The sequence below is a fragment of the Lepisosteus platostomus genome, chromosome 23 (assembly GCF_059453375.1).
Source record: "Lepisosteus platostomus isolate fLepPlt1 chromosome 23, fLepPlt1.hap1, whole genome shotgun sequence".
In the NCBI taxonomy this organism is placed as follows: domain Eukaryota; kingdom Metazoa; phylum Chordata; class Actinopteri; order Semionotiformes; family Lepisosteidae; genus Lepisosteus; species Lepisosteus platostomus.
The window spans coordinates 16,532,726-16,556,433 of record NC_142633.1 but is presented as its reverse complement, the minus strand read 5'-3'; the positions used below and the strand labels follow the sequence as shown (position 1 = coordinate 16,556,433).

Below are 23,708 nucleotides of genomic sequence, written 5' to 3'. Positions count from 1 at the left end.
AAGGATCGTAAGAAAAGCAAAAAGATTTCTCCAAGTAGATCACTTCTTCAAAATAATCTTATTAAATAATAAACTTATTAAATAATCTATTTAATAAGTACAAGTAATAGGTTTATTCCATGCTGAAAAAAAGAAGAAAGAGAACACAACGTTTCGGCCGTGGAGCCTTCTTCAGGTGTGGAAGACCTGAAGAAGGCTCCACGGTCGAAACGTTGTGTTCTCTTTCTTCTTTTTTTCAGCATGGAATAAACCTATTACTTGTTCCTTTGCAGCCTACGCATGCTGACGCAGCTACCCACCTGAACTATTTAATAAGTAGCCTCTTAGCAGTTTTTTAATATTAACTTTTCAGCTGTACACTAGAGTACATTCAGCACCCCTGTTACTACAGTCCAGATTCAGACACAGAGGCCTCCAGGTGGAGACAAAGTCTTCTGGCTCCGACTCGCTAGTGGGGCTGGACTTCAGAGGTTCCAGGTGTGCCAGGAGCACAGAGATTGGCAGTGAGAGCAGACGGGTCAGAGTGACGTTGCAGGGGACCCTTACCAAACCAGGTCTGAGCAGAAGGCAGAGCAGTGAGAGGACCTCAGAGATTCAGGACATACTGTAGAGTTCCAGTCCAGTTAGCAATAGAGATGTTTATTCTAAAATCATTTAAAGATCTTTCAACCTTGAAAAACATCCTTCTCAAGCAGATTCCTCAACCGATCACGGTAATGTACAGTACTTTATAAACACTTCTGATGTGTTCTTATTATTAAAAGAGGACATGTGTTTTTGTGGTTATTGTATTAACACGCTAAGACAATGATATCTACAGTTTTATAATATGAATGTGCCAAAACACATTTGTTCAAAGTTATACATTTATAAAGCTTTTTGTATTGTAATGTAGAAATTTGAATTGAACTTTCTTTCTACATATCTAGGTGTCTTAGATAAACATGTTTTCTTCAACGGAATGATAACACAATCTGGAGATTCTGTTCAGAAATCAATCAGTGGTTTTTAATAAGAATAACACACTTACTGTCCATGGAAGGGAGTACTGTGTCTGTGTTGTGTTATTGTAGTCCTATAATGAGCAGTGTGAGAACACCTTGTACCTGCTGCATGATGATGTGCTCTGTATTATTCAGGTGTATGGGGGTCTCCTCCACATCATGAACAGTAACAGGTGCAGCCTTGAGATCTGTGTGGACTCTTGGCCAAACTTCAACACTGTCATCTGTAGACGTCAAAACAAGGTACAGTACAGAATGACAAGGAAGATGTGAAAATCTTTGAAGAGCAAATACTAAACGAATTGTGCTCTTATTAGAACTGTTTTCATTATTTTTTGCAAGATTTTGCATCTTATAGAGTTTTGCAACTGTGCAGTAAGTGTACCATGAAACAAAAACATATGGAGCATTTAAAGGTGCTGATATAATATAAATATAAATATATTATAGAAATATAGGAGGCATAATTAGTCCAAACACATTTATATCAGCTTTTATAACATAAGAATGCAAAACAATTAAGTAGGTGTGTAGAAGCAAGATTAAATATAAATGAAACAGTAATGCAAAAACACCTGAAAAAGATTTGTGATTATATAAAGATATAATTATACTGTAGATATGCAGTCAGTCTCTTCAGTGTCTACTGTGGTGGCATGGTGATTTGAACTATTCCTTTACACCTCCTTGGTCCTGGGTTTGATACCAGGTTTCCTGTCTGTGTGGAGTTTGCATGTTCTGCTTCCCAAACACATGCAGGTTAGCATAAGATGTGGAAAAGCATAGGATATACTGTATGATCAGCAACAGTTCATAGGTGTAGCAGTGGAGATTCAAAAGGTGAGGTCAGATCTGGGGTAATCCTCACAGGTTCTGTGGTACTGTATACTGTTCATGTTCTACAGCTTTAATTTAATCTTTTCCCAGGTCCTGACAAGCCATCCAGTACAGTTCCCTAATCTGTGCACGATGTTCACGAAGGATCTTGAGAATCTGCGGGCGACGCTGATGGATGACAGGGTGATAGACTGGACACAAGACACCATTGTGAGAGGTTCTGTAGCTCATTAAGTGTTCATAATGATCCACAATGTATATTAATGAACTGAAACCAACCACACGCACACATTCACACAAGACTCATGAACAAACTGTAATTGTGCTGTCCAGTTCTTCCACAGACTTTAGACTTTAAAAGACTTCAGACATTAAAACCTTTTACACATACACAATGATCCAATCTCCATGTTTTATGGGGGGTTTGGTAACATATTAAACACTGACGCACATGAACAGATGGTTCGTCATGAGCCTTGTTAATATTGTAAGGCAAGCATTTTCTTTTGCAAATGATTTGTGGTGCTCCTCATTCTCATGATCTTTAATCCACTGCCAACAATGTGAACAATCATTTGCAACAGAAAATGTTTGCCTTTTTAATGAAGCTCATGGTATTTCAACAACTATTGCTATGAATGTCCATTTTTAACCATGAGCATTACCTTCTAGGCTTCATGTCTCTGAGGTTTGATTCCCCCTCCTCATTAATCCATCCTGTCTGGAGTGGTACAGTGGTGACCAGTAAATAGCTGGTTTAAAGTTTTTGTGAAAAGGATTCACATAATTGGTTGTTGTGTTTCTTTTACTTAGCTGTCAGAATTTGGAGGGTCGGTCAGGGTCAGCTCAGATTCATACTGTATGTATTTAATCCTGTATATCCCCTGATTGCACTGAAAAATAGGGAAATTGATATTAAATGTATTGTTAAGATTTTTAATGACAACTAGTAATTTATCCAAATTACTAGTTACGACTAATTATCATAATTTTCCCAAATTCCGTTGATATTTTGTCATGAACAACAGTAAACAGGGAGAAGCTGAAGGCGTTACAGACCCGAGGGAAGGAGCAGCAGTCCTCGTGCACAGAACCGGGCAGAGGGCAAACTGTCTGCAAAGTCCTGCGAGCAGGAGCCCGGAGCAGGGCCCGCCGGGGGTCGCTCTCTTCTGGCCAGGGGCAGACTGCTGCGGCCAGGCTCCCGGTCCAGCAGGTGGCAGGGCTGTAGAGCAGGAAGGCCAGTGCAGGGGAGATGTGTTTATTTCGGGGTCCGGTCCAGTCAGGCAGCCAGTTCCGCCCTGGCGCTTCAGCGCGTAGGCCACGTCCATGGTGGGCTTCACGGAGAGGAAGTGTCCGATCTTCCAGGCCGGGAAGGGAACTCCGAGCCGGGGCGGGCCGGCCCACGAGGGCTCCAGGAGACAGGCCGGCCGAGGCATTTGGATGAGTCAGGTCCCCTCTTCAGACTCGACCCCCGGCCTCCTCTCAGCCACTGGAAAGATTGGGGCAGCACAGCTGTGGGCAGAAGCTCCCAGCTGGAGCCGGAGGAAACCGGAAACCAGGAGCAGGAAGGGCTCCTCCGGAAAGCTGGACCGGAGGCTCAGGAGAGATGTATTCGTCAACGCCGGCTCGCCGAGGAGAGGCTGAACAGGTTTAAATACCCTCAGAGCACTGCTGCAGTCCAGGCGCTCGCTACAGCCAGCTGCACTGCATCGTTGTCGCTGTGGTGGTGAAGGCAGAGCAAAGGCAACACCAGGCGCTGGAGAACAGCTAGGATGAGCGTAACATGTGTCCTAGGACAAGACACACTGTGAAATTGTGCTTGAAGGTGGCATCTCTTTGTCATTACAATGTTTGCAGTGATAACACTGTACACTCTTTCTTTTTAAAAGGTATTCCACACACTTACTGTGACTTAATAAAAGAGGCTGCTACCAGCAGTGGAATGGAAGTTAAGGAATTCAAAGACTACAGCCAGATGGTTCATCACAATCCAGAGAGTATTCTACACAATGAGTGAGTGCAAGACTAATTACACAGAGAATGAAGTCTTTTGAACTATTTAGGTCATCTTTGTACATGTCAAGATAATGTTTTAAGGCTTTTCAATTCATGTGTTGTGTATTACTTACAGGAGTGACCCTACACTGAAGATCTCAAGCCTGAAGGTTTCCCATGCTGAGCTGGTGGTGAAGCCCTTTACCTACAGTGGAAGTGATCTCACTCTCAGCCATGTGAGGAGCTGTATCCAGCACCTCCCCAGTGCCTGTATCCTGGACGACAGTGGGAATCCAGTCTCCTGGTGTTTCTCTGATGAGCTATGTGAAATGAGAATGGCTTTCACCTTACCTGAGTATCGAAGGACTGGACACATGAAGACAGTCTTCACTGCTCTTATAAAACAGATACATGCGATGGGCTTCCCAGTCTATGGCCATGTTGCAGAAGAGAATACTACTGCAATTAACATGTTTAAATCTTTCAACTACACTTTTGTTCCAGGAAAGCATGCTATTAAAATTCTTGTTTTCAAAAGGGCAAGTTAAGGAAGCCATGTTGAAAACTATATTATCCATATATGGTGACATTTTCATTTCTTAATACTTTATCAACAGTTTAGGAATAATTACAAATAAAAGATTTGACCCTGATTCAATGAGCAGTAGTGGAATTTGGTAAAAAAAAAAACAGGAATGTGCCCTAGAAACTGCATTGAAGCCTAGCTTACTACAAGATAAACAGATTTTCAACGGTTTATGTAACAGTAGTTAATGAATTAAGGAAGGCCAAAACAAAGTTTTTCATTGATATAATTAACAAAGTTAAAGGAAATAGCAAACTGGTATGGAAACAGCTTGGCAAGTTATCTAAGAAAAGGGAAATGAGATTGAAAGTTCATGGAATTTTTGTCAAGGATGTTACTCTTGTTTTAAATAACTTTTTCATTCATTCTGTTGGGAGACAGACTCATAATTTTGGAAGGAGAGACAAAAGTTTATCATACATATTTTGTTGTTAATGTCGGTCTCAGAACAAAGTCAGTAAAATAATTAAAAAAACTCAAAAGGTAAAGAGGATTTAATTGGGATTCCAAATTTATAAAGAAGAAATTTCCCCTGTTCAATAAACTAAACTTTAACGTTTGCCATTAAATGAATAGGCTGGTTGTACAATACAACTGACAATACAACTGATGTAAACATAGTCATAAAGCTTTAGATACCCAACACATAGATCAAAGCTTTCTAAAATCAGAAGGATTGAGCAAGGACCCACATGTAGATGGAGAGAGTCTTCATATGGATGCCTGCCCAGACAGCTGCTCAGTTAAACATGTCTTTAACAGGAGAGGTACTGTACCGGATCGCACGAAGAATTCGAGATCATGTTTAACTTGTTTATCAAGATGTAAAAGTGTTGATACCACACACACATTCTTCATGACAGAGGACAAGCCCTGCCCATCTTCTCATACAGTACTTCAAGAGCAAACAAAAGTACTTCAACATCAATAATCTTTAAAAGAAATGTCCCATCTTTTTTTAAACCAGTGTTTGGGGAGCTTCTTCTCTATAATGGGGAGGACTTCTGGAGGGCTGCTTCCTGGAGGTGTGATCGCATCTCCAGCACCTCCGCACCTGGATGAGGTATCTCACTGGTCCGGTGCAGGTGGAATGAGAGCCTGCAGACGCTGTGGCTCTACCCGGTTATCATTGATCAATCGATGGTAGAACACGTATTGGGCTGCAGAACTGTGGTCTCTCCCCTTGCCTTATGCACCACCGAAACTGAGAGGCGCTGCCAGGAACAGGCCAATCCTACAACTTTGGGACGCAATGTTTTAAACCTTTTTTTGTGTTACATACTGTACTGTAAAAGGCAGAACCCCAAATTCCCACCTGTCCGCTTGTTAGAAAGCGCGAATGGCTTTTACTCAACAAGGAAGTACTAAGGCTATATTTTCCAAAACGCCTGATTATTATGAACGGTGCATACGGTAAAACGGTACTTATTTCCCTCTCTCTAGGAGATATTCTCAGATTCTATTATATTAAACAAAGATAGCGGTCTTAGTTCTGACCAGGTAGGAAATTACGACCTAGAGGAGAGCTGGAGTTTTTTGTTTCTCGACATCGCCAGCATTATTCTTCCCCTTTCAGGTTTTTAAGCAAATGTGTTTTTTTCACCCCCCCAGCGCATCGTGTCCGGAATACTTTGTTAGTACTTGAATTATGAAACAGAGGAACACTTGTCCTCTTTCCGCACTCGTCCGGCACCGAAACCTTGGCCTAAGGTTAGCCGGGGCCGTGCGTGAACCTAGAGATTTATCTCCGGATGTGCGGGTCACGTGTGTCCGCACACGGAAGCAAGCGCTCCCAGCTCGGAGCCGTGCATGTCACTTCGGGCAACGTTGCAGCTAGAGAGGTGAGGCGTGTAGGTGTGTTGTACAATTTCACTGTCTGTTAAGTCTGGGGTCTTTTCACTCAGCCTGTAGACAGGTAAATCGTGTGCTTGTACAGTACGTGCAAAGCAGAGGTCGCAGACGCTGCGCTCAAAGAAGGAAGGTGCGTAATTTTAAGGTATTGCGTTTGTGACCATTGCCTGTCAGCCGACCATAAATGTCTTGTACTTATTTAGGAAACTACATTACGAGTTATGGAAGGTGTGCATTCAACGTTTTTTTTTTGGTCCGGTGCGTTTTAAAGTTGTTCGATGGATTTGGTTCACACAATTCTGCGTGTTGATAAGAATGGACAGGTTTTGCATGTGCTTTTACGTGTAGATATAGTGGATGTCTTCCGATATTACGTATTTGTAGTCTTGCAGAAATGATGGTTAATCAGTAAGCAGTTACAAAAGGTTATACTGAGCTACATATTCAGTAAACTTTCTTCCTATCAGCGGTAACTTTTAGTATAACATACATTTAGTTTTTTAATCGTTTACATTTTTACCTTAAACATTTTCTTAGACTATTAAAAAGTAGAATAGATTTATATAACTGGTCTAGACATTAATATACTTTTAATGTGTGTTTACAACGTAACATTACAGACATTTTTGGAAAATTGATAAACGCTACTGTATTGAATTAAATTAATCTGAATATTTTAGTGCTTTAATCCTACTCCGGAAGCACGATATTTATACTGTATCCGAGCACACACACTTGAATATTTCGAGTCCATAGTCCAGTGTATAATTTCTAGCACCTGTTTTATAGTCATAAACGTTAAAATTTAAAAAACATAAAATGCTGCAGTTAAAAAAAAATGAGCTCGAGAAAAGACGAGTGAAAACTTTCAATTTGTCCCAATACGGTTCTGAGGGGGCAGATTGCACAAGCCTTCACCGAGCCTGTTTTTTTTTGTTTCTTTGCACATGGATTTTTGCGATGCGCTTTTTATCTCTTAGTATAAATATTTGATGACGTTAATAATTTACAAGTTCAGCACAGCGGGATCGGAACAGGCTACAACCCTCTCTCTCTCTCCTCTGGGGCTGCCCGAGGGATGAGCAGTCTGCAGCTGTGGACTGGCAACCCTGTGCAATTGCATTTAAAACCGACAACAGGTGGATCGTCTTGACGCAAAAAAAAAAAAGTTGTGGGAGTATGGAGCAATGTGGTTGAAGTTGGCTTCCTTCAAGAAACGGCTGGATAGGTTCCTGAGATGAAGTACTGTAGCTACTAACAATCAAACCAGCTAAAAGCCTCCTCGTTTGTAACCCTTCTCTGTTTAACGTTGCCAGTTTGAACCGTCGCCTGCGAGATGGAAATTTTGGCTCAGGTTTTCGATGCTGGAGTCTGATACAGCTTTTACTCCTGTGGGTGACAACAGACAGCCAGTGTCCCAGGGGAGATTATCACATTTCACGCTCTTAAACAGTTAAATTACACCGATAACAGTAATTTCAGTGAACGAGTGCACTGTTCTTGGTGGCTGTCCATACACACGCTGTCAGCAGAGCTGCACTCTGAATGCTGCTGTGCTCAGTGCCCAGATAAAGGAGGATTTGTCCAAGCTGTGAATGGCTCTGCAGCTCTGTGGAGCTCACAGGCGTTCAAGATCTGCTGCTGTTTGCTGTCTTCCTTTGCTTTCTGTAAGTAGACACAATTATTTAGTGATTGTGTGGCCTTTGTTATTTCATCCCCATTCAGATTTGAATTAATTGTTAGTGTGAAGCTGCCATAGTTTGATGTAGTTGGTGGGACATTTTTAAAGCTCCAGGGCCTTTTTATCAGGGCTCTTAATGTTGAATTCTGTTTTGAAATTGGTATTGGTGCCTGCATTCTTTCACAGTGCTTTGAATATGTCAGAAGCATTTTTGAATGGTGATACAATGTTCTACCTAGGTGTAGACCTTTTAATCACTTATGATTTATGATCTTTTGCTCTTGTTGGGAATTGCAGAGTTCCAGTTACATTTTTTTAAAAGTAGAATCACCAATTATACTTGTTCTACCCACCCATTGTGAATTGTCAGTGTGTTTTTTAGGCCTCACCTCTCTGCTACAAACCCTATAACCGCACATGGGAGAATGAGGAAGTGTGGGTGAACTCTGACCCTCTGATCCGCTCCGCTTCAAGCCAGCCATCTTTCAGCATGTCGCTTCGTGCTCAGGGGCTGGTGTTGACTGGCTTATTAGCCTCTCTTAATGGACCCTGTGTGTGGGTCCCTTGCTTGTGCACAACCCTGCTTCTAGGCTTGGCTCCAGATTTCCACGCCCCTGTCAGGAGTGTCAGAGTGGCTCTCTGTTGATGGATGGTGTGCTGTATATATACTGTATGCAAAGATTGACCCCTGCTGCTTTGACTGTAGTGGCACTGTTGTCCTTCATGCCAGACTGTGTCCATCCCTTGTGCAACACAGCATTGCCACTCAGGATGCGGGGTCACTGTGTAAATTATGTTGCAATAACTGTCCCGTCAGGAGCTGCGGCGCTGGCAGAGCGCCACATGACGAATGGCTCTGTAGGCGTGAGTGGGGCACATCTGCCCATCGTAGTGTCTCCCCAGGTGGGTCCAGGACTCCCTGACGGAGAGCTGGGTCCTAAAACAATTGAGAATTCAGAACTGCGCCGGTACTGAACAGAAAAGAAATGAGTAATTCTGATTCTGCGTATACCCAGTTTACATGGAAATATACCAAATATTTTGACCAAAAGCAAAGGGTTCTGGGAGTATAGAAGAGGCTACCTAGGCATTTGTTGAAATCGATACCCTGACTTCTTTCAAGAAAAAGTTGGATGACATACTTGGATAAATTATCTACTATCAAATAGGAGAGGGACAAAATTTAATGCCACCTGAATTTTGACTTATATAACACATTACATTTGCAGAGTTTCACAGTCTGTTAGCTGTTCAATAATAGACTGTTTTGTAATTCTTTACTCTAAAACAGCTCCTTTAGAGCTTTAGACAGGCATCAAAAAAGATGCGTATCTTCAGATTTTCACATTAGAAGACTGAACATGACATGCATTTCTCAGTTCATGGACAAATAAACAGTACATCTTTTGAGGATTCCAAGTATAATTATGACTATTATTTCCGGTGCTTGTGATTTGCTCTAGTTTGTTGCGGTTTATTTCCTGAATGCTGTTATCAAAGCTGTAGAGGTCTGAAGGTTAGGTTGCTAGCCAGGACTGCAAGAGCTATTTCCAATTTTAGAAGATCTGTCCTGTGACAAATTGCCTCCTGTTAATAGAAAACATTTTGAAATGCTTGAGTTCACCCTTTTGATTGGGGTTTGTGAATACGGAACTACAACATGAGCGATGTCCACTATAATGTATTTTAAACTAAATGGAAGTGTTTTATCTAATTCATCTGGATTACTTGGAGACTAGTAGTTGCAGTGATGTCAGTGGTCAGTTATGCAGAGGTGAAATATCAAAGGTTGAGCACACACTACTGAATATGGGTTTGATTTTACCCTTTGTTGCAGTCCTGCTAAATTCCTTCAGTTTGTGTATCCAGGAAACAAGACTGGGTCCGTGCCAGTTGCATGGTGGTGGATAAACTCTACCCTTGAACCTGTTGCGCCTCCAGTGATGATATGAGCAAGGTAGCATTGTTTTTGCATAAAGTGGTGAAAGGTCTACAATTTTTACAGAGATGTAACAGAAAGTTAGGACTTATGGGTTGCTACTGTGTGTGGTATTAACATTGCAAATTCTGCTACATGTTGCTCCATCTCGGGATTTTTCCCTTTATCACTGTGCGGCGAGCCCCCACCCAGTCACCCCCCCTCCGGAGTCTCGTGTTAGAGATCAGAATTGGCTGCAGACCAGAGAAGGCCATTTGGCCTGTCTGGAAAAAAAATGTGATGATTAACTCTGTCTAATTAATTTTTTTCGGATTGCGCATACATCTTTATTTGTGATCTGTAATCGGTGCCTGGCTGTGATATTTATGGAGCCAGCACTAATGCTCCTGCCTCCGGGCTGGGCTGGGCTGGGCTGGGCTCGTCCTTCCCACAGTTCCTGGAGCTGTCCTCCTCGCCCTGGATCCACGCTGGCGTTCCCCAGAGCGCGGTACCGTCCGTGCTGCGGGGGGACCGCTTTCGGGGTGAAAACAAGAAAACCCTTCCTGTGCCGCAGTCGTCTGTGAACACTGCCAGGGCCTTTTCGCGAATCCCCATCGCTCTCGTGTGCCCACCTGTTGCCCGCGGGTGCCGTCTGCTCCGACGGCCTGCCGGTTTGCCCGATCGGCTGCCTGCAGATTCCCAGCCGCTCTCGCTGGGCGAACCGAAGGTGGCGTGACGCTGTTACCGGCTTCACCCCCCCTCCTCTGACCCGTCGCCCCTCTGTTCCCAGGTCCCCCCCCCGTGAGAGGCGATGATGTGGCCGGCGCTGTGGGCTCTGCTGCTCGTGGGCGGCACGCGCCCGGGACGGGGCTGGGCGAAGGAGGCGGACGGAGGCAGGGAGGACAGGGGCCACATCTCGGTTGTGGTCGTGGGGGCCACGGGAGACCTGGCCAGGAAGTACCTGTGGCAGGGCTTCTTCCAGCTGTACGCGGATGAGGTGGGCGGCGGCCACAGCTTCTCCTTCTACGGCGCTGCCCTGTCGGACCCGGAGAAGGGCAGCCCGGCCCTGTTTGCGATCCTCAGGGGCCTGGCGTGTCCCGCCCTGGTGTCGCCCGAGAGGTGCGCCGCGCTGAGGGACCAGTTCCTGAAGCTGGCCCGCTACCGGCAGCTGAAGAGCGAGCAGGACTACGCGGGGCTGCACGCCGAGATCGGGCAGGGCCTGCAGCCGGAGGGCCCGAGGGAGGCCGGCCGGCTGTTCTACCTGTCCGTCCCCGCCTTCGCCTACGCCGACATCGCCGGCAAGATCAACGGCAGCTGCCGGCCCCCCGCGGGGGCCTGGCTCCGGGTGGTGCTGGAGAAGCCCTTCGGCCACGACTCCGACAGCGCCAGCCTGCTCTCCTCGCAGCTGGAGAAGTTCCTGAAGGAGGAGGAGACCTACAGGATCGACCACTACCTGGGGAAGCAGGTACCGCATCCGAGCGCTGCTCCGGGCCCTGATTGCACCAGGCCCAGGCGGGGGGGCGACCGCAGTCGAGGGCAGCAGAGCGAAAGAACACGGGGGGATCATGGGAGGAGCCTGGGGATGTCTGCAAAGGCAGGATGTACATAAGTGTGGGGAAAAATGTGGTACAGGGCAATGTTTTTGTGCAAATCGACCGTAGTAAATGCTAGAGGCTCTGGACACAAGTGGTGAGATCTTTGGAGCCTAGCCCCCATCCACATTTATTAGCAACACTTCAGAAGTAATTTTAGGGTCTGAAAGGCATAACTGCTGAAATGTCCTCCGGGCAGGCTGCACAAGGCATGGTTTTGAGACTTCTTTGGTACTTTGATAGGCCTGTCCCCCCCGTGGAATTCGCAGCGAAGATTTTTTTTAGATGCATTTGCCAACGACTAACACGTATCGTTTCTTCCCGTTTTGCAACTCGTTCCTCGTTCTGAAGGTCGTTGCGCAGATCCTGCCGTTCAGGATGCAGAACCGGAAGCTCTTGAGCCCGATCTGGAACAGGCACCACGTGGAGAGGGTGGAGATCGTGCTGAAGGAGACCCTGGATGTGAAAGGTGCAGAATGGGGGGCTCTTACTGGGGGAGCGGCCGGGGGTCGTACTGGCCCTGGCGGTGCCTGCTGACGCAGACAGGGGGCGCTGGCTGTGCCATTCTCCAGTTTCACCCCATAAGCTGAGTCCAGCTGCGCCGGGGGGGAAAAGCCCAGCTGCCAGGAGACGGAGGGATACGGGAGTTGTGCTGAAGTCCGATTTAGGACATCTTATGCTCAAGTCATTTCATTCTGGATTTGCCTTTGTAGCCGACAAAGCGAAATGTACTATATTACCCTGAAACGATGTGAGCACGCTTATTTCATTCAAAGTTCCTGCATCTGAAACTTAGATCAAATCAGAACTCGTGAAGGTGGAGCTTTGATAACTGAAGAATACAAGATACTGTGAGTGAGTGAGTCTGTGCTTGTATTACAGAATGAAATTAAATACTGAATAATAGCATAGTGAAAATCAAAAGCACCTTCTTAAGCTTCTGCTAGCTTTAATTTTATTTTTCATATACAAGTAATCATAGGAAGCTGTTTGTAATAATATTTTTTTTAAATCAGCAAGAATGCAGGCAAGGTCTGCAGACCCTGCAACACTGTCTACCAGCCACTAGAGGGCAGCATAATGTCTCACATGCTGTGTTTCATTAGAGCTGCAGTAGGTGCAACACTCTAGTTACTTTGCATAATCTCTGACAGCACAGGAGTTCTGTTCAGGCAGCAGAATTGCTGCGTGGATGGAGTCATCCACTGCGTGCTTTCTGTGCCTGTCGATTGTAAAATAAGTACCAGCTGCAGATTAAGAAAAGCCATGGCCTCCAAGACTGTTGTGTGAGAGTGACCATGCTGCGCTCATCATCCATCTTTCTTCCTGCCTCGGCCCAGGGCGCACGGAGTTCTACAACCAGTACGGCGTCATTCGCGACGTCATCCAGAACCACCTGACCGAGGTCCTCACCCTCCTGACCACGGAGATTCCCGTCAACCTGAGCAGCTCGGGAGAGATCCTGAGGAACAAGCTGAGGGTCTTCAGCTCGCTGCTGCCTCTGGACAGGGGAAGCGCCGTGATTGGGCAGTACCAGGCGTACAGCGCCGAGGTCCGCGAGGAGCTGAACAAAACCAAAGACTTCGTCAGCGCCATGCCCACTTTCGCCGGTAGGGGCTGAGCAAAGGTTTCTTTCGAGGCCCATACTGCTCTTTTCTGAGGTTTAAAGCAGGGCTATCCAGTTGTTGGCCTGAAGGGATGGTTCCTCTGCAGATTTTCATTCCAGCTCAGCATTTGATGAGCTAAATCAGATGACGACTGGCTAAAGTGGACCAGTTTCATCGCTTTTCCCAGCTCTTCAGGTTCTGCTGCTTTGAAGAGACCTTGAAAACCTGCAGACATTGACCGGCCCTCGTCCCAGTGATTTTGTTTTTTCAATGCAGGAATTAATAATTTTCTTTAAAAAATAATACAGATTGGAAAGTCCTTGCTGGGTGTTAAAAAAAGGCAGAGTGAGGGATGACTTGAGTGACTCACTGTTTTCACAGTCTTTCTGGAAGCCAGCCTGCCCCCACAGTTTAACTCCCTAGCGAGAAATGAATCTGAAATATATATATATAAAGTACTTTTTGAAGATGTAAATATGTAAAACCAGGTCTTGTTTCTGTGCCTTTTTTTCCACTGAAAAACACTCTGTACGAGAACAGCTTCAGAGATCACATGGGAACTTGGTCCAAACCAGTATGAGTCACAATCCCTGAGTCTGCCAGGCTGACACAGACCCCATGTAGTGTCCTGTCCGGTGCCAGAGAGGCTCAGATTACATGCAGCAGCCTAATGCTTCAGTGGGTGATAGGTTTCAGTGACAAATTGTTTTGATCACGGCCTTATTTTCTTTTTCGGAAGCTTATCGTGCAGTTTCTCAAGGCACCAAAAAAAAAAAAAAAAAAAGGACTGCTCACCACTTGCATGTTCTGTCTTGCACTTCATTCTCAAACCCAGCAGTCTGGTTTCTGTGTGGGCATGCCGGCGGGTGCCTGTCTGGAGCCCTGCTTCGCCGTGCACAAAGGCTGCTTTCAGTATTAGCCAGCCCAAATACACTGCCTTACGGAAACGAGCTGCATCGGAGTGGTGGCCCTCTCCCCCTTTCTCTGTCGGAGTCAGTCTCCCCCTCCGGCCGTGGCCCCTTTTAAACCCGAGCTTGTAATGGGACCTGGCCTATAGCAACACCGAGAGTCATGATTGCATTAGACGTCTTTATGGGTCAGTACAAGGGACGAGCTTAGGCACCTTGACGCGATTCTGTTGCCGTCTGAAGTCTTCAGTGCCAGCTTGAAAGCCGATACCTTCCTCTGCTTTCTGTGCAGCTGGCCTGTTCGTGTGCTGTTTTTCTGAGTTATGGCAATCCTCAGCCTTTCTCTTCCCTCCCTCGTCTACTGATTGGTGTCATCTACAAGACCTGGTGGACAGGACCACGCTGGGGGTGGAGTAGGGGGGACCAAAGCGATTTCTGCGATGCAAATTCCTCCACAAAAACAAACTCGTGTTTGCTGCCCTTTCAGGTGTGGCGGTGCACATCGGTAATTCCCAGTTCGACGGCGTCCCTTTCATACTGACGTCGGGGAAGCTGCTGGACGAAAGAGTTGGTTACGCCCGGGTCCTCTTCAAGAACGGAGTCTTCTGCGTTCAGAACGTCGGCGACGTCCACTGCCAGCCCCGGCAGATCGTGTTTTACTTCGGTCACGGCAGCCTGCAGTACCCAGCCATTTTGGTGAGCAAGAACCTGTTCAAGCCCGTGCTGCCGGAGGACAGCTGGCAGGAGGTCACGGAGCACAAGGACATCAGCCTGTTCGGCTTGCCCCTGTCGCAGTACTATGTGCAGACCCCCCGGGTGCAGAAGGAGGCCTACGCAGTGCTGATCTCGCACATCTTTCACGCCAAGAAGGACAGTTTCATCAGCACGGAGAACCTGCTGGCCTCCTGGCAGTTCTGGACCCCGCTTCTGGACAGTCTGGCGCAGGAGTTTCCCAGGCTCTACCCTGGAGGGGAGGACAATAAAAACCTCCTGGATTTCAAGCTCCAGGGGCGCGAGGTTTCGTTCACAAACGAGGCCGTGGTGCTGATCCCCCAGAGTCCCGGGGGCTCGACGGCCCAGAGCTTCCAGGTCACTCAGGGCAAGTACAGGACCTGGGACATGGTTTCGGCCTGGGCGGAGGAGCTCATCCACCGGCTGGCCTCCGACCTGCAGGGGGCGGCAGAGAGGGCCGTGAGACGGAGAGGGCAGTTCCACCTGGCCCTCTCGGGGGGGTCCAGCCCCCTGGCCTTGTTCCAGAGGCTGGCGCTGCATCACTACGCCTTCCCCTGGGAGCGCACGCACGTCTGGATGGTGGACGAGCGCTGCGTGCCCCTCTGGGAGCAGGGCTCCAACTTCAGGACGGTGCACGACCACCTGCTGCAGCACGTCCGCATGCCCTACTTCAACATCCACCCCATGCCGGTCCACCTGAACCAGCGGCTGTGCGTGGAGGAGGACGGCGGCCCGCAGGCCTACGAGAAGGAGATCGCCCGGTTTGTCAACGACTCCAGCTTCGATTACGTCCTGCTGGGCGTCGGCTACGACGGCCACACGGCCTCGCTCTTCAAGGACACCAAGGCCGAGGCCCTGAAGGACAAGCTGGTGGCCTTGACGGAGAGCCCGGTCAAGCCCCACCAGCGGATGAGCCTGACCTTCTCCGCCATCAACAGAGCCAGGGCCATAGGCGTGCTGGCGATGGGCAAGGGGAAGCACGAGATGATAACCCAGCTGAGCAGGGTGAAGGACGACCCAAGGAGGTGGCCGATCACGGGCGTCAAGCCTGTCAAAGGCAGACTGGTGTGGTACATCGACTACGAAGCACTGCTGGGGTGATGGGTGCGTGCCAGGTGTGCCATGCTCTCTTCCTTCCACCCCAAGCGTGAGCCTCACAACCTCAGAAAGCCTCACCGACGAAGGCAGGCAGTTCCAGCTCAGCCCTCGTCAGTGTGCATGAACTTGACTTCTTGTCTTATGAAGGAAATGTATTGCAAGAGCCCTTATCAGTGGTGCACGGCTCCAATCCTGCACGACTGCAGCACCTTCTGGTTATCGTTCTTCAGTTCTTAATTGCATATTTTAATTCCTGGGCTAATTGGATGTCTGTATTTTTAAATAGAAAATGCAGATTTATGGGACTTTAAATTTAGTCGGGGCAAATCATTTTCTACAAAGCGCGATGAAACTTTCTTTTGGTTTGTATCAATGTCTACTGATTTTCTTTTAATCATGAAAAGTGGGTTGATGAAAAATTCAGCAGATTTTCAAAAGGGCTTGAATATGGTTCACTGTAATTGCAGTTCCTGCTTCTACCAGCGTCAACTTTTAAATAGCACTTCTCTTTCAAGACCGGTTTACACCAATTTCTGAATGTGAATTAAGTTCAGGGGCCATGAAGAAGGACCAAAATGACGGTTTCTCTGCTGATCCCTTTGTGAGTAAAGATTTGAGAAATCTACAGCAGTCACTGCCAGATCCCAACGGATCATCTTCTTGCTTTTGTTTCTGTTTCAAGAGGGCTTGAAATCCTCTTGAAATCCTCAACTGGGCCTTCATCACCAGTGCTAAATAGTGTCTGGAACTGATCTGCCTGCTGGTTTAGGCTTATTTCTGCACTCAGTCCTTGGTTTTGCAATGCTGCAGTTAAAGCACTTCTTTAAATGATTATTTCAAACAACTTAAGCATACAGAAATATATGTAGTCTCACCTCAACTTGCTAATTAAGTCTCCGGGGAGAATGGCACTGTGTCAGACACAGTGAGTCAGTGTTTTTCCCTTCAGCTGGTTGCATTTCAGCTCACACACCTGAATGAGGGCAGTCCTGAAGCTAATTGGCAATGACTAGCTAATTAGCATAGAATTCATTCCAATTAGAAACCTCTTCTAGCTTCTTTAAACTTAAAATCAGTTTTTTGGAGAGAAAATTTGAATAAATTAACCTGTGATTAGGAATGCAGCTGGAGCATCGAAACTGAGAGAGGATACCTTTCCAGGAGAAGGACTGAGAATTACTTTACGGGACATGAGTGGAGGAGAACAGCCCAGAACAGCAAGCAGGTCAGTTAGTTAAGGGTGCAGTTAGCCCTGGTGATGAAGGGCCCAGCTGGGACAAACAGGAGCACACACAGGGGTTCCTCAGGGACCAGAACTGAGAACCAATCGGGTGCAGGTTCAGGCCTCTTCTTGAGGCACTGGGCTTTGCAGAACTGAAGACAAAAATTGGCTGCCTCTGCGTTTTCTGACTTTTTTTTTCCTAGTGTGATCTGTACACTGGTACAGAAGAGCCCATTTTCAGGACCGCTGCTAATGTCATCTAAGTGCCTTTAATAGATCCAAGAGAAATAATCCCTCCATGCTCTTCAAACCCTCTGAATGTATTTCCCTCTCAGGGGTTAAAATAGGATGGAGAGTCTTAACTACCTCTCAGTTAAAGTGACCAGTTCCTAGGTAGCAAAGGCAGAGTCCTGTATAGTCCAATAGATTTGATGTTTTCCACCTTAATATGCAAATTCAAAGCTGCAACAAATCTCTGTTTTTGCATGGATGTTTGCAAGTTGTTTTTTATATCATGAAGTTTAAAATCAACAGATTCTCTTGCACTGTTGTCGTGTCTTTAACACTGGTTTGCTTCTTTTGGTCGTCTGTCCCTGTTCGATTTCCTGTTGTATATTTTTTAAGGACACAACAAGCAACCGAGGAACAAGAAATTGATTTTTTTTTAGTTTATTTTTAATTTTTAAGGCACTGAACTGAACACACTGGAATGTCTTGAAGGATCAAAAGAGCTTACCTTCTGCACATTTGTACAAAAGTATTTTCAATGCTTAGAATAAATTCTAAGTTGTAAAAAAATGTAGTTGTCTTGTCCTTTGATAATGTTGCCTGTATCGCCGCCTGGGCGTCTCATTACAGACCAGAAGGATATTCAGTACAGGCACCGAAGAGAAATGCTGGACTTCAAGGTGTTGCATTGGATCATTCAGGTTAAATTGCAGTGAGTTTGAGTGTCTTGGTTCAAAGAAGCGTCCCAGATACCGCTGGGGGCTGTACAGGTAGAGTCACAGAAGGTGACCCTGTGACTCCTCTCATTTCTGAGGGGACTGTTCATGTGAATCCTCCAGGCACAGTAACACATTGCCTTAATGTTCATATACTGTATCTGCTATTTTCTATCTCTTTTTTGATGCTGTTTTCTATCTCATACTATTCATTATTAAACTAATGAAATTCTTGCTCTTTTTGGCTGCTTTTATGCAGCATTTTCATTGATAGTCTTTTTCCCATCAGTGAAGTCACTGGTGATGTCAGTCCTCCTGGTCTCATTTCAGAACTGCTGAACTTGTGGTGGAGAACAGACTGGGGACTTCTGACTGTCAGATCTCATTTGATCATTTCAATATTGTTACTTTCTCACTCTTGACAGAAAAGGGGGGCAGTTGGTTGTGGCGAATGTTAGTATTGAATCAAATCTTTTTTTTTTTAAATAAAAAGTCATTTTGTTTTTTGGACAGGAACCCTAGAAAAGGGAATTTACACCTGGGTGGCCACAGTCATCTTGTTTCACTACCCATTTGACTTTTAAAGTTCAGCCGTAGCAGCTGGTGGAATACTGTAACTGTTAAGTGGCTTGACATTTTTGAAAACAACCTGTGCTTTTTTCAAACCGGTGGGACATCATGTGTTCTGGCGGACTGCTTTGTGCAAGAATGCCAAGCCATGTTGAAAACGTCTGTGCAAACTAGCAGAGCAGACAAATATCGGATCGTACAGCGACACTGTTGCACGTCTGCCCATGTCTAGGGGCCATCTGAAACCTACTGGATGTAGTACTGAGTTCGACTGTTTCGTGTTGGTGAGATGTTCTGAATATTTTAGGAGACGTTTCCTCTTCTAATGTTCAGCAGCTCTGTGAGCTCCAGGGAAAGGTGAAGGGAAAACAAAAGTTTTTTTTTACTTGAGTTGTTTGTTGAATCTAGCAGCAGTTCCCACGTTGTATGGCAGTGAAAGGTTTGGGAAAGGTGTGAGGTTAAGTGCCCTGGGCTGGATTAAAGCTTGCTGTGGCCATTCTAAGAGGTGCAGGACTCCCACAGCATAAACAGACCAAAACGCTGAAGGCCTTTCTGAACTTCTGCTTCTAAATCGGTGAAGTCCGAACTCAGGTCCAAGCACACAGCTGACCTTTTTTATTAAAAAATGTAATGCCCTCATGACCATGATTTGTACTTTTAATTTTGCAGTGTACAGTAATCTTGTCATTCTTTTGCATAATACATCAGGCTCTACGTGCAAAATAAGGCCAAATTCAATTAAGTGTTCAGATTTGCAATTGTGTATAACACATCTGAAATTGCTGGCAGGGATGGAATCGAGACTCCTAAACGTCTGCCAATCGTTACTCACAGTCCCAGTATTTGATGCTGGATTTCTGCTGAGGAGAACCAAGAACCCTCTAGGCACTGGTTTTGTGACTTACACAGCAAGTGTCAGGTAGGTCTACATGTAAAAACAGTGGAAAGGCTGCAGATGAGAGGAAGTATTTGGCTATTTCCGCTTGTTGGATTGTAAGTAGCTAATTGATCCAAGGGTCTTCTCCAGTGCCTCTTGTTCTTGGCGAATGCACACTACGTCCACTAGTAGTTAAGTACCTAAGGTTCGCTCGTGGTCCTGAAAGCACTGGGCTCTGCTGTTGCCCTTCAGGGTTTGACAGTCTTCTTTTCTCAGAAGTGAGTCAGTGTCTCAGTGTCAAGGCCCTTCATTTTGAGCTCATTTTTATAGCTCTTCTTGCTGTTGGCCACCTGCTGCAGCTGTGCTTTTAGCAGACGAGGTCGTGGTGCCAGGAAGTGGAGGAACTTTGTGTTGGGTAATGATGTCACCCAGTCTGCAGCGATAGGTGCTGCAGTCCCAGGTGACTCACCTCAACAACGGCCTGACCGCATGCCAGTCCGACGCTTTTCCGCTGCAGAATCCAGGGTGCCGAAGCGTCTGAGTGACCACAAGATCCTGAGTAATGCGTGAGGTGGTGTGGAGCAGACGCTGCTTTTGAAATTATGGAGCTTGAGCAAGAATTCGTAAGTGTCTCTTTGTCTCTCTCTCTCTTTTTTTTTTTTTAAAATAACTTCATTGCATGCAGGAAGCTCCACCCCAGGGTGTGAAAAACCACAAGAAGGAGTCTGATATTTCAGAGCTGCGTGAGCAAGTGCTTTTTCTCGCAAAGGATCTCGGCCGGCTCTTTGTTGGCAAAGTGTTCACCACGGAGTGGAGCTTTCCAGCCGTCCCTTGCCGGGCTGATGTGCTCTGCAGTGCATACAGAGCCTTCCAGGACTATCCCCCCCCCCCCTCCCCACCGCTATTGTCACATTTTGATAACTTTAAAGTAATGTCTATAATGTCTTTTCAGATAGACATTTTTTTTTTATTCAGGGCAGCATGGAAGCGCAGAGGTGAGTGTTGCTGTCGTGTAGCGCTGGGGCCCCTAGTTCAGGACCTCGTGGTGCTGTCTGTGTGGAGTTGATATGTTCCCTGTGTTTGCATGGGTTTCCCCTCAGAGTCCCAAAGACATGCCGGTGGGTTAACTGGCTTCAGAGAAAATCGGCCCTGGTGTGAGTGTGTGTGTGCCCTGCGATGGACTGGCGGGCCGTCCAGAGTGTATCCTGCCTTGTGTCGGTGCTTGTCGTGGCCCTGATTCGGACAAGTAGTTTTAGAAAATGATGAGACGATGATGTTTTTTTACTCAGAAGTTGAATGTACTTGATTGTACCTGGTAAAAGCACCTATGGCAGCAATGGGTGCTGTCAGTATTTCTGGATAAGTGGGATATCTCAGTATGAATGGCTCTGTATAAAATTCCATTTTGTTCTATTGCATAAAACAAAAACCACATTGTTAAGTTTTGACTGTGACCACATTTTGCCTGTAGTGTGTAGAGACTAAAGAGATGATACTCTCAAGCTTGGGCCTCTGTTTTTTTTACCGATCTTTATAGATGCTAATTTAACAAAGCCTAAATACTGTATGTACAACAAATGTTTCTCGTTATCTGTGGGGTTAATAGACAGGAGGCTGAAGTGAAATTATAACCCACTATAAGATGCAGATCTGTTGACTCAACTGTTGTGCCCACAGTTAGGATGATGAACTTTTCCCGGAAGGTAGGAATGTTTCCAAGCTGTAGCCAAACGCATGTTCATCCTGCTGCTGTGAGTGAATCTCTCGTCTGTGACAGAATTGCCTCTCATTAGCTGGCCGGGCTCTCTGCAGTAAAAAAGACAAGCATTCTCATTCATAGGAAAAAAAAACATTTCTTAATCTTTCTTTTCACACTCCTCTTCTTGTAACTTCACTTGGTGAAAATAAGACGTCTCTGCCAAAAAGGGATGCCTTCATTTTCTATTCCTCATCGCGAAACGAAAGAGGTTGTTGGTGATGGCCAGTGCTGGCTCACTTAACGAGTAGTGATTTTTTCCCTCATACGTGATGAGAAAAAACGCCCAAGGTTTCTTGGAAAAAAAAATGCATGTTAATGAAGAATTTGATTTTTCTGGCCATATGTGGCACTTGAAGACATTCGTTTTATCTATGCTTTTTGAGGAAGGAATGTAATCTCGGATGAGACGTAAAACCGAGGTCCTGACTCTCTGTGGTCATTAAAAATCCCAGGGCGCTTCTCGAAAAGAGTAGGGGTGTAACCCCGGTGTCCTGGCCAAATTTCCCCCCTGGCCTTTACCCCATCATGGCCTCCTAATAATCCCCCTCTATGAATTGGCTACATTACTCTGCTCTCCTCCCCACTGATAGCTGATGTGTGGTGAGCGTTCTGGCGCACTATGGCTGCCGTCGCATCATCCAGGTGGATGCTGCACATTGGTGGTGGCGGAAGGGAGTCCCCATTACCTGTAAAGCGCTTTGAGTGGAGTGTCCAGAAAAGCGCTATATAAGTGTAAGCAATTATTATTATTATTATTAATCTAAAACAAGTCGGAGCCATTCAACCTGATGAGATGAGGAGATGTGCCCAACTCCAATAAATCATGTAGACAGGTAACTCAAAAGGGAAAAAAGCCTGCTAGTCACTCTCTGTGTTGTGGATTCTGCGCTGTGTGAGAGTGAGCATGTAGGTATTTGATTTGCTAGTACTCTGGACTAGCCTGAACACCAAACACTGTTGCATTGTTTTCTCATTCCATGGCCCACATCCTTAGATTTTCCAGGTGCGGATGATTTCATGCTCCTGAGCTGTTTGTCAGCAGCATGCCAGAGATCGGAATTCTGACTGCCAGATCGTTGGTGTGCTGTTGCCGTGCTCTGGATTCTGCACAGTGCCGGGACTGAGAAGCTGTTGTTCACATTACCACCCCCCACCTCCATCCCCACTCTCAAGCAGGGCTGTTTCCGCAGAAGAGGATTGGGTATCTCGTAGCAATGCAGCACTGCAGACTCAAGGATCTCCTCACCTCTGTCACAGTGCTGCAGTGTCTTTGTCAGAGGGTGGACAGGCCAGCCTGCACTGACCCCTGCTCCTCTCCTGCTTAAAGGAAACAAAATTCTTATGCACTTACTGTGGCTGGTTTTCAAAGACCTGCTTTGATTTAGGAGGAAGGTTTGCTCACTATGGGTCTGAAAGTAATTGTAAAACACTTTAACAATACAAATCTAGCAATCCTAGATATACATTAAGAGAGAAAGTAAATGAACCGGTATTTTAAAATGGGTAAGGAAAAAAATGTTTTTTTGTGAGAAAATAAAAGATTTAGGAAACTGAAGGTCTCTGAGGAAAATACAAAATAAGGTGTTGTGAGGTTTTTTTCATTAGCTGAACACGACCAATTCCCAGATTCAGATGTTGCATTTATTAAAAGCAGTCAGCGGCATTTTCTGCTGCCAAGAGAGGATCTGTTCATCCCAGTGAATGGAGAGCGTCCCACTTCCTGGATCAACAACAGAGTTTCTGAGCAAGACCTCAGCCTTGCAGTCTGTGCTGAGTTAATTTTAAATATGGAACCGTCATTAATAATTATTATAGCTCTTTTGTGGCAAGATGAGATGCTATCGCTTTTGTTCTCCCTTGAGGACGGCAGAAAAGCGCCGAAGATTTACTTTTTTTAAAAAAAGTGAAAATACTGTTAGAGGTGGCTTTGTCAAATCCTGGGCAGTTCCTAAACATACGGGTGTAAGATTTTTAATTTCACATTTCCAGTTGTTCGCAGTTTAAACCTTTTTAAAACAATATTTGCTCGTCTAAATTAGTAAAGATAAATTGCGGGTTGCCTGTATAATTTCCTAAATGAAGTTTCTCGTGTCTAATTAACACCAATGTAAAATTCATGAAACGCAAATTACACGTCCCCCTCGATTTTAAGAAATTCACAGAGCACATACTGTAGAAATGACAAAACTCGTAGCTGCGGAATATATTATCAGTTACCTAGTAACCGTTGCTGCAGTTTTTCAATGAAAATTTTGATAACTTCTAATTGGATACAAAAGACTAATTAGATACTAATCATTTATCTAATGAATTAACTAATGAGATACTGAGACTCACTAATTAGTACTAAACGACCAGTTGACATGAAATATTTGAATTAGATTGCCTGTCCTTTCTAATTGTTCATGCAAGAGCTTCTTGAAAAGAGTCTTCACTGGGGCTCACTCAGGCAGAGCTGCAAGCTTGTTCTTATAAAAAATACATTTTAAGGCTTCTAAGCCTGTAAAAAATGTTACTGAGATCATCA

General features: G+C 45.6%; 2 protein-coding genes across 5 annotated transcripts; both read left to right on the top strand.

Moving 5' to 3' along the window:
* Nucleotides 1-354: 354 nt before the first annotated feature.
* On the top strand, nt 355-4,489 carry LOC148642193 (glycine N-acyltransferase-like protein 3). The gene is made up of 5 exons (XM_088616728.1): nt 355-713; nt 1,140-1,247; nt 1,932-2,058; nt 3,731-3,854; nt 3,973-4,489. Exons 1-5 carry the CDS (start codon nt 636-638, stop codon nt 4,382-4,384), a joined length of 849 nt encoding a protein of 282 aa, XP_088472854.1. The 5' UTR covers nt 355-635; the 3' UTR covers nt 4,385-4,489.
* A 1,675-nt stretch (nt 4,490-6,164) lies between these two features.
* Nucleotides 6,165-18,209, top strand: h6pd (hexose-6-phosphate dehydrogenase (glucose 1-dehydrogenase)). 4 transcript variants are annotated; one of them, XM_088616726.1, is made up of 5 exons: nt 6,165-6,263; nt 10,663-11,337; nt 11,816-11,933; nt 12,805-13,074; nt 14,467-18,209. In XM_088616726.1, the coding sequence occupies exons 2-5, from the start codon at nt 10,684-10,686 to the stop codon at nt 15,810-15,812; spliced, it is 2,388 nt and encodes a 795-aa protein (XP_088472852.1). In that variant the 5' UTR covers nt 6,165-6,263; nt 10,663-10,683; the 3' UTR covers nt 15,813-18,209. The 4 variants fall into 4 exon arrangements, with proteins under 4 accessions (XP_088472852.1, XP_088472850.1, XP_088472851.1 ...); XM_088616724.1 differs by having other exon boundaries at nt 6,201-6,403; XM_088616725.1 differs by having other exon boundaries at nt 6,201-6,418.
* Nucleotides 18,210-23,708: the final 5,499 nt, after the last annotated feature.

Coding starts and splice junctions, on each gene's coding strand:
- LOC148642193 (XM_088616728.1), top strand. CDS start 636: ATGTTTATTCTAAAATCATTTAAAGATCTTTCAACCTTGAAAAACATC. Junction 2,059..3,730: donor ACAAGACACCATTGTGAGAG/GTTCTGTAGCTC, acceptor TCTTTTTAAAAG/GTATTCCACACACTTACTGT. Junction 3,855..3,972: donor GAGAGTATTCTACACAATGA/GTGAGTGCAAGA, acceptor TATTACTTACAG/GAGTGACCCTACACTGAAGA.
- h6pd (XM_088616726.1), top strand. CDS start 10,684: ATGATGTGGCCGGCGCTGTGGGCTCTGCTGCTCGTGGGCGGCACGCGC. Junction 11,934..12,804: donor GGAGACCCTGGATGTGAAAG/GTGCAGAATGGG, acceptor GCCTCGGCCCAG/GGCGCACGGAGTTCTACAAC. Junction 13,075..14,466: donor CGCCATGCCCACTTTCGCCG/GTAGGGGCTGAG, acceptor CTGCCCTTTCAG/GTGTGGCGGTGCACATCGGT.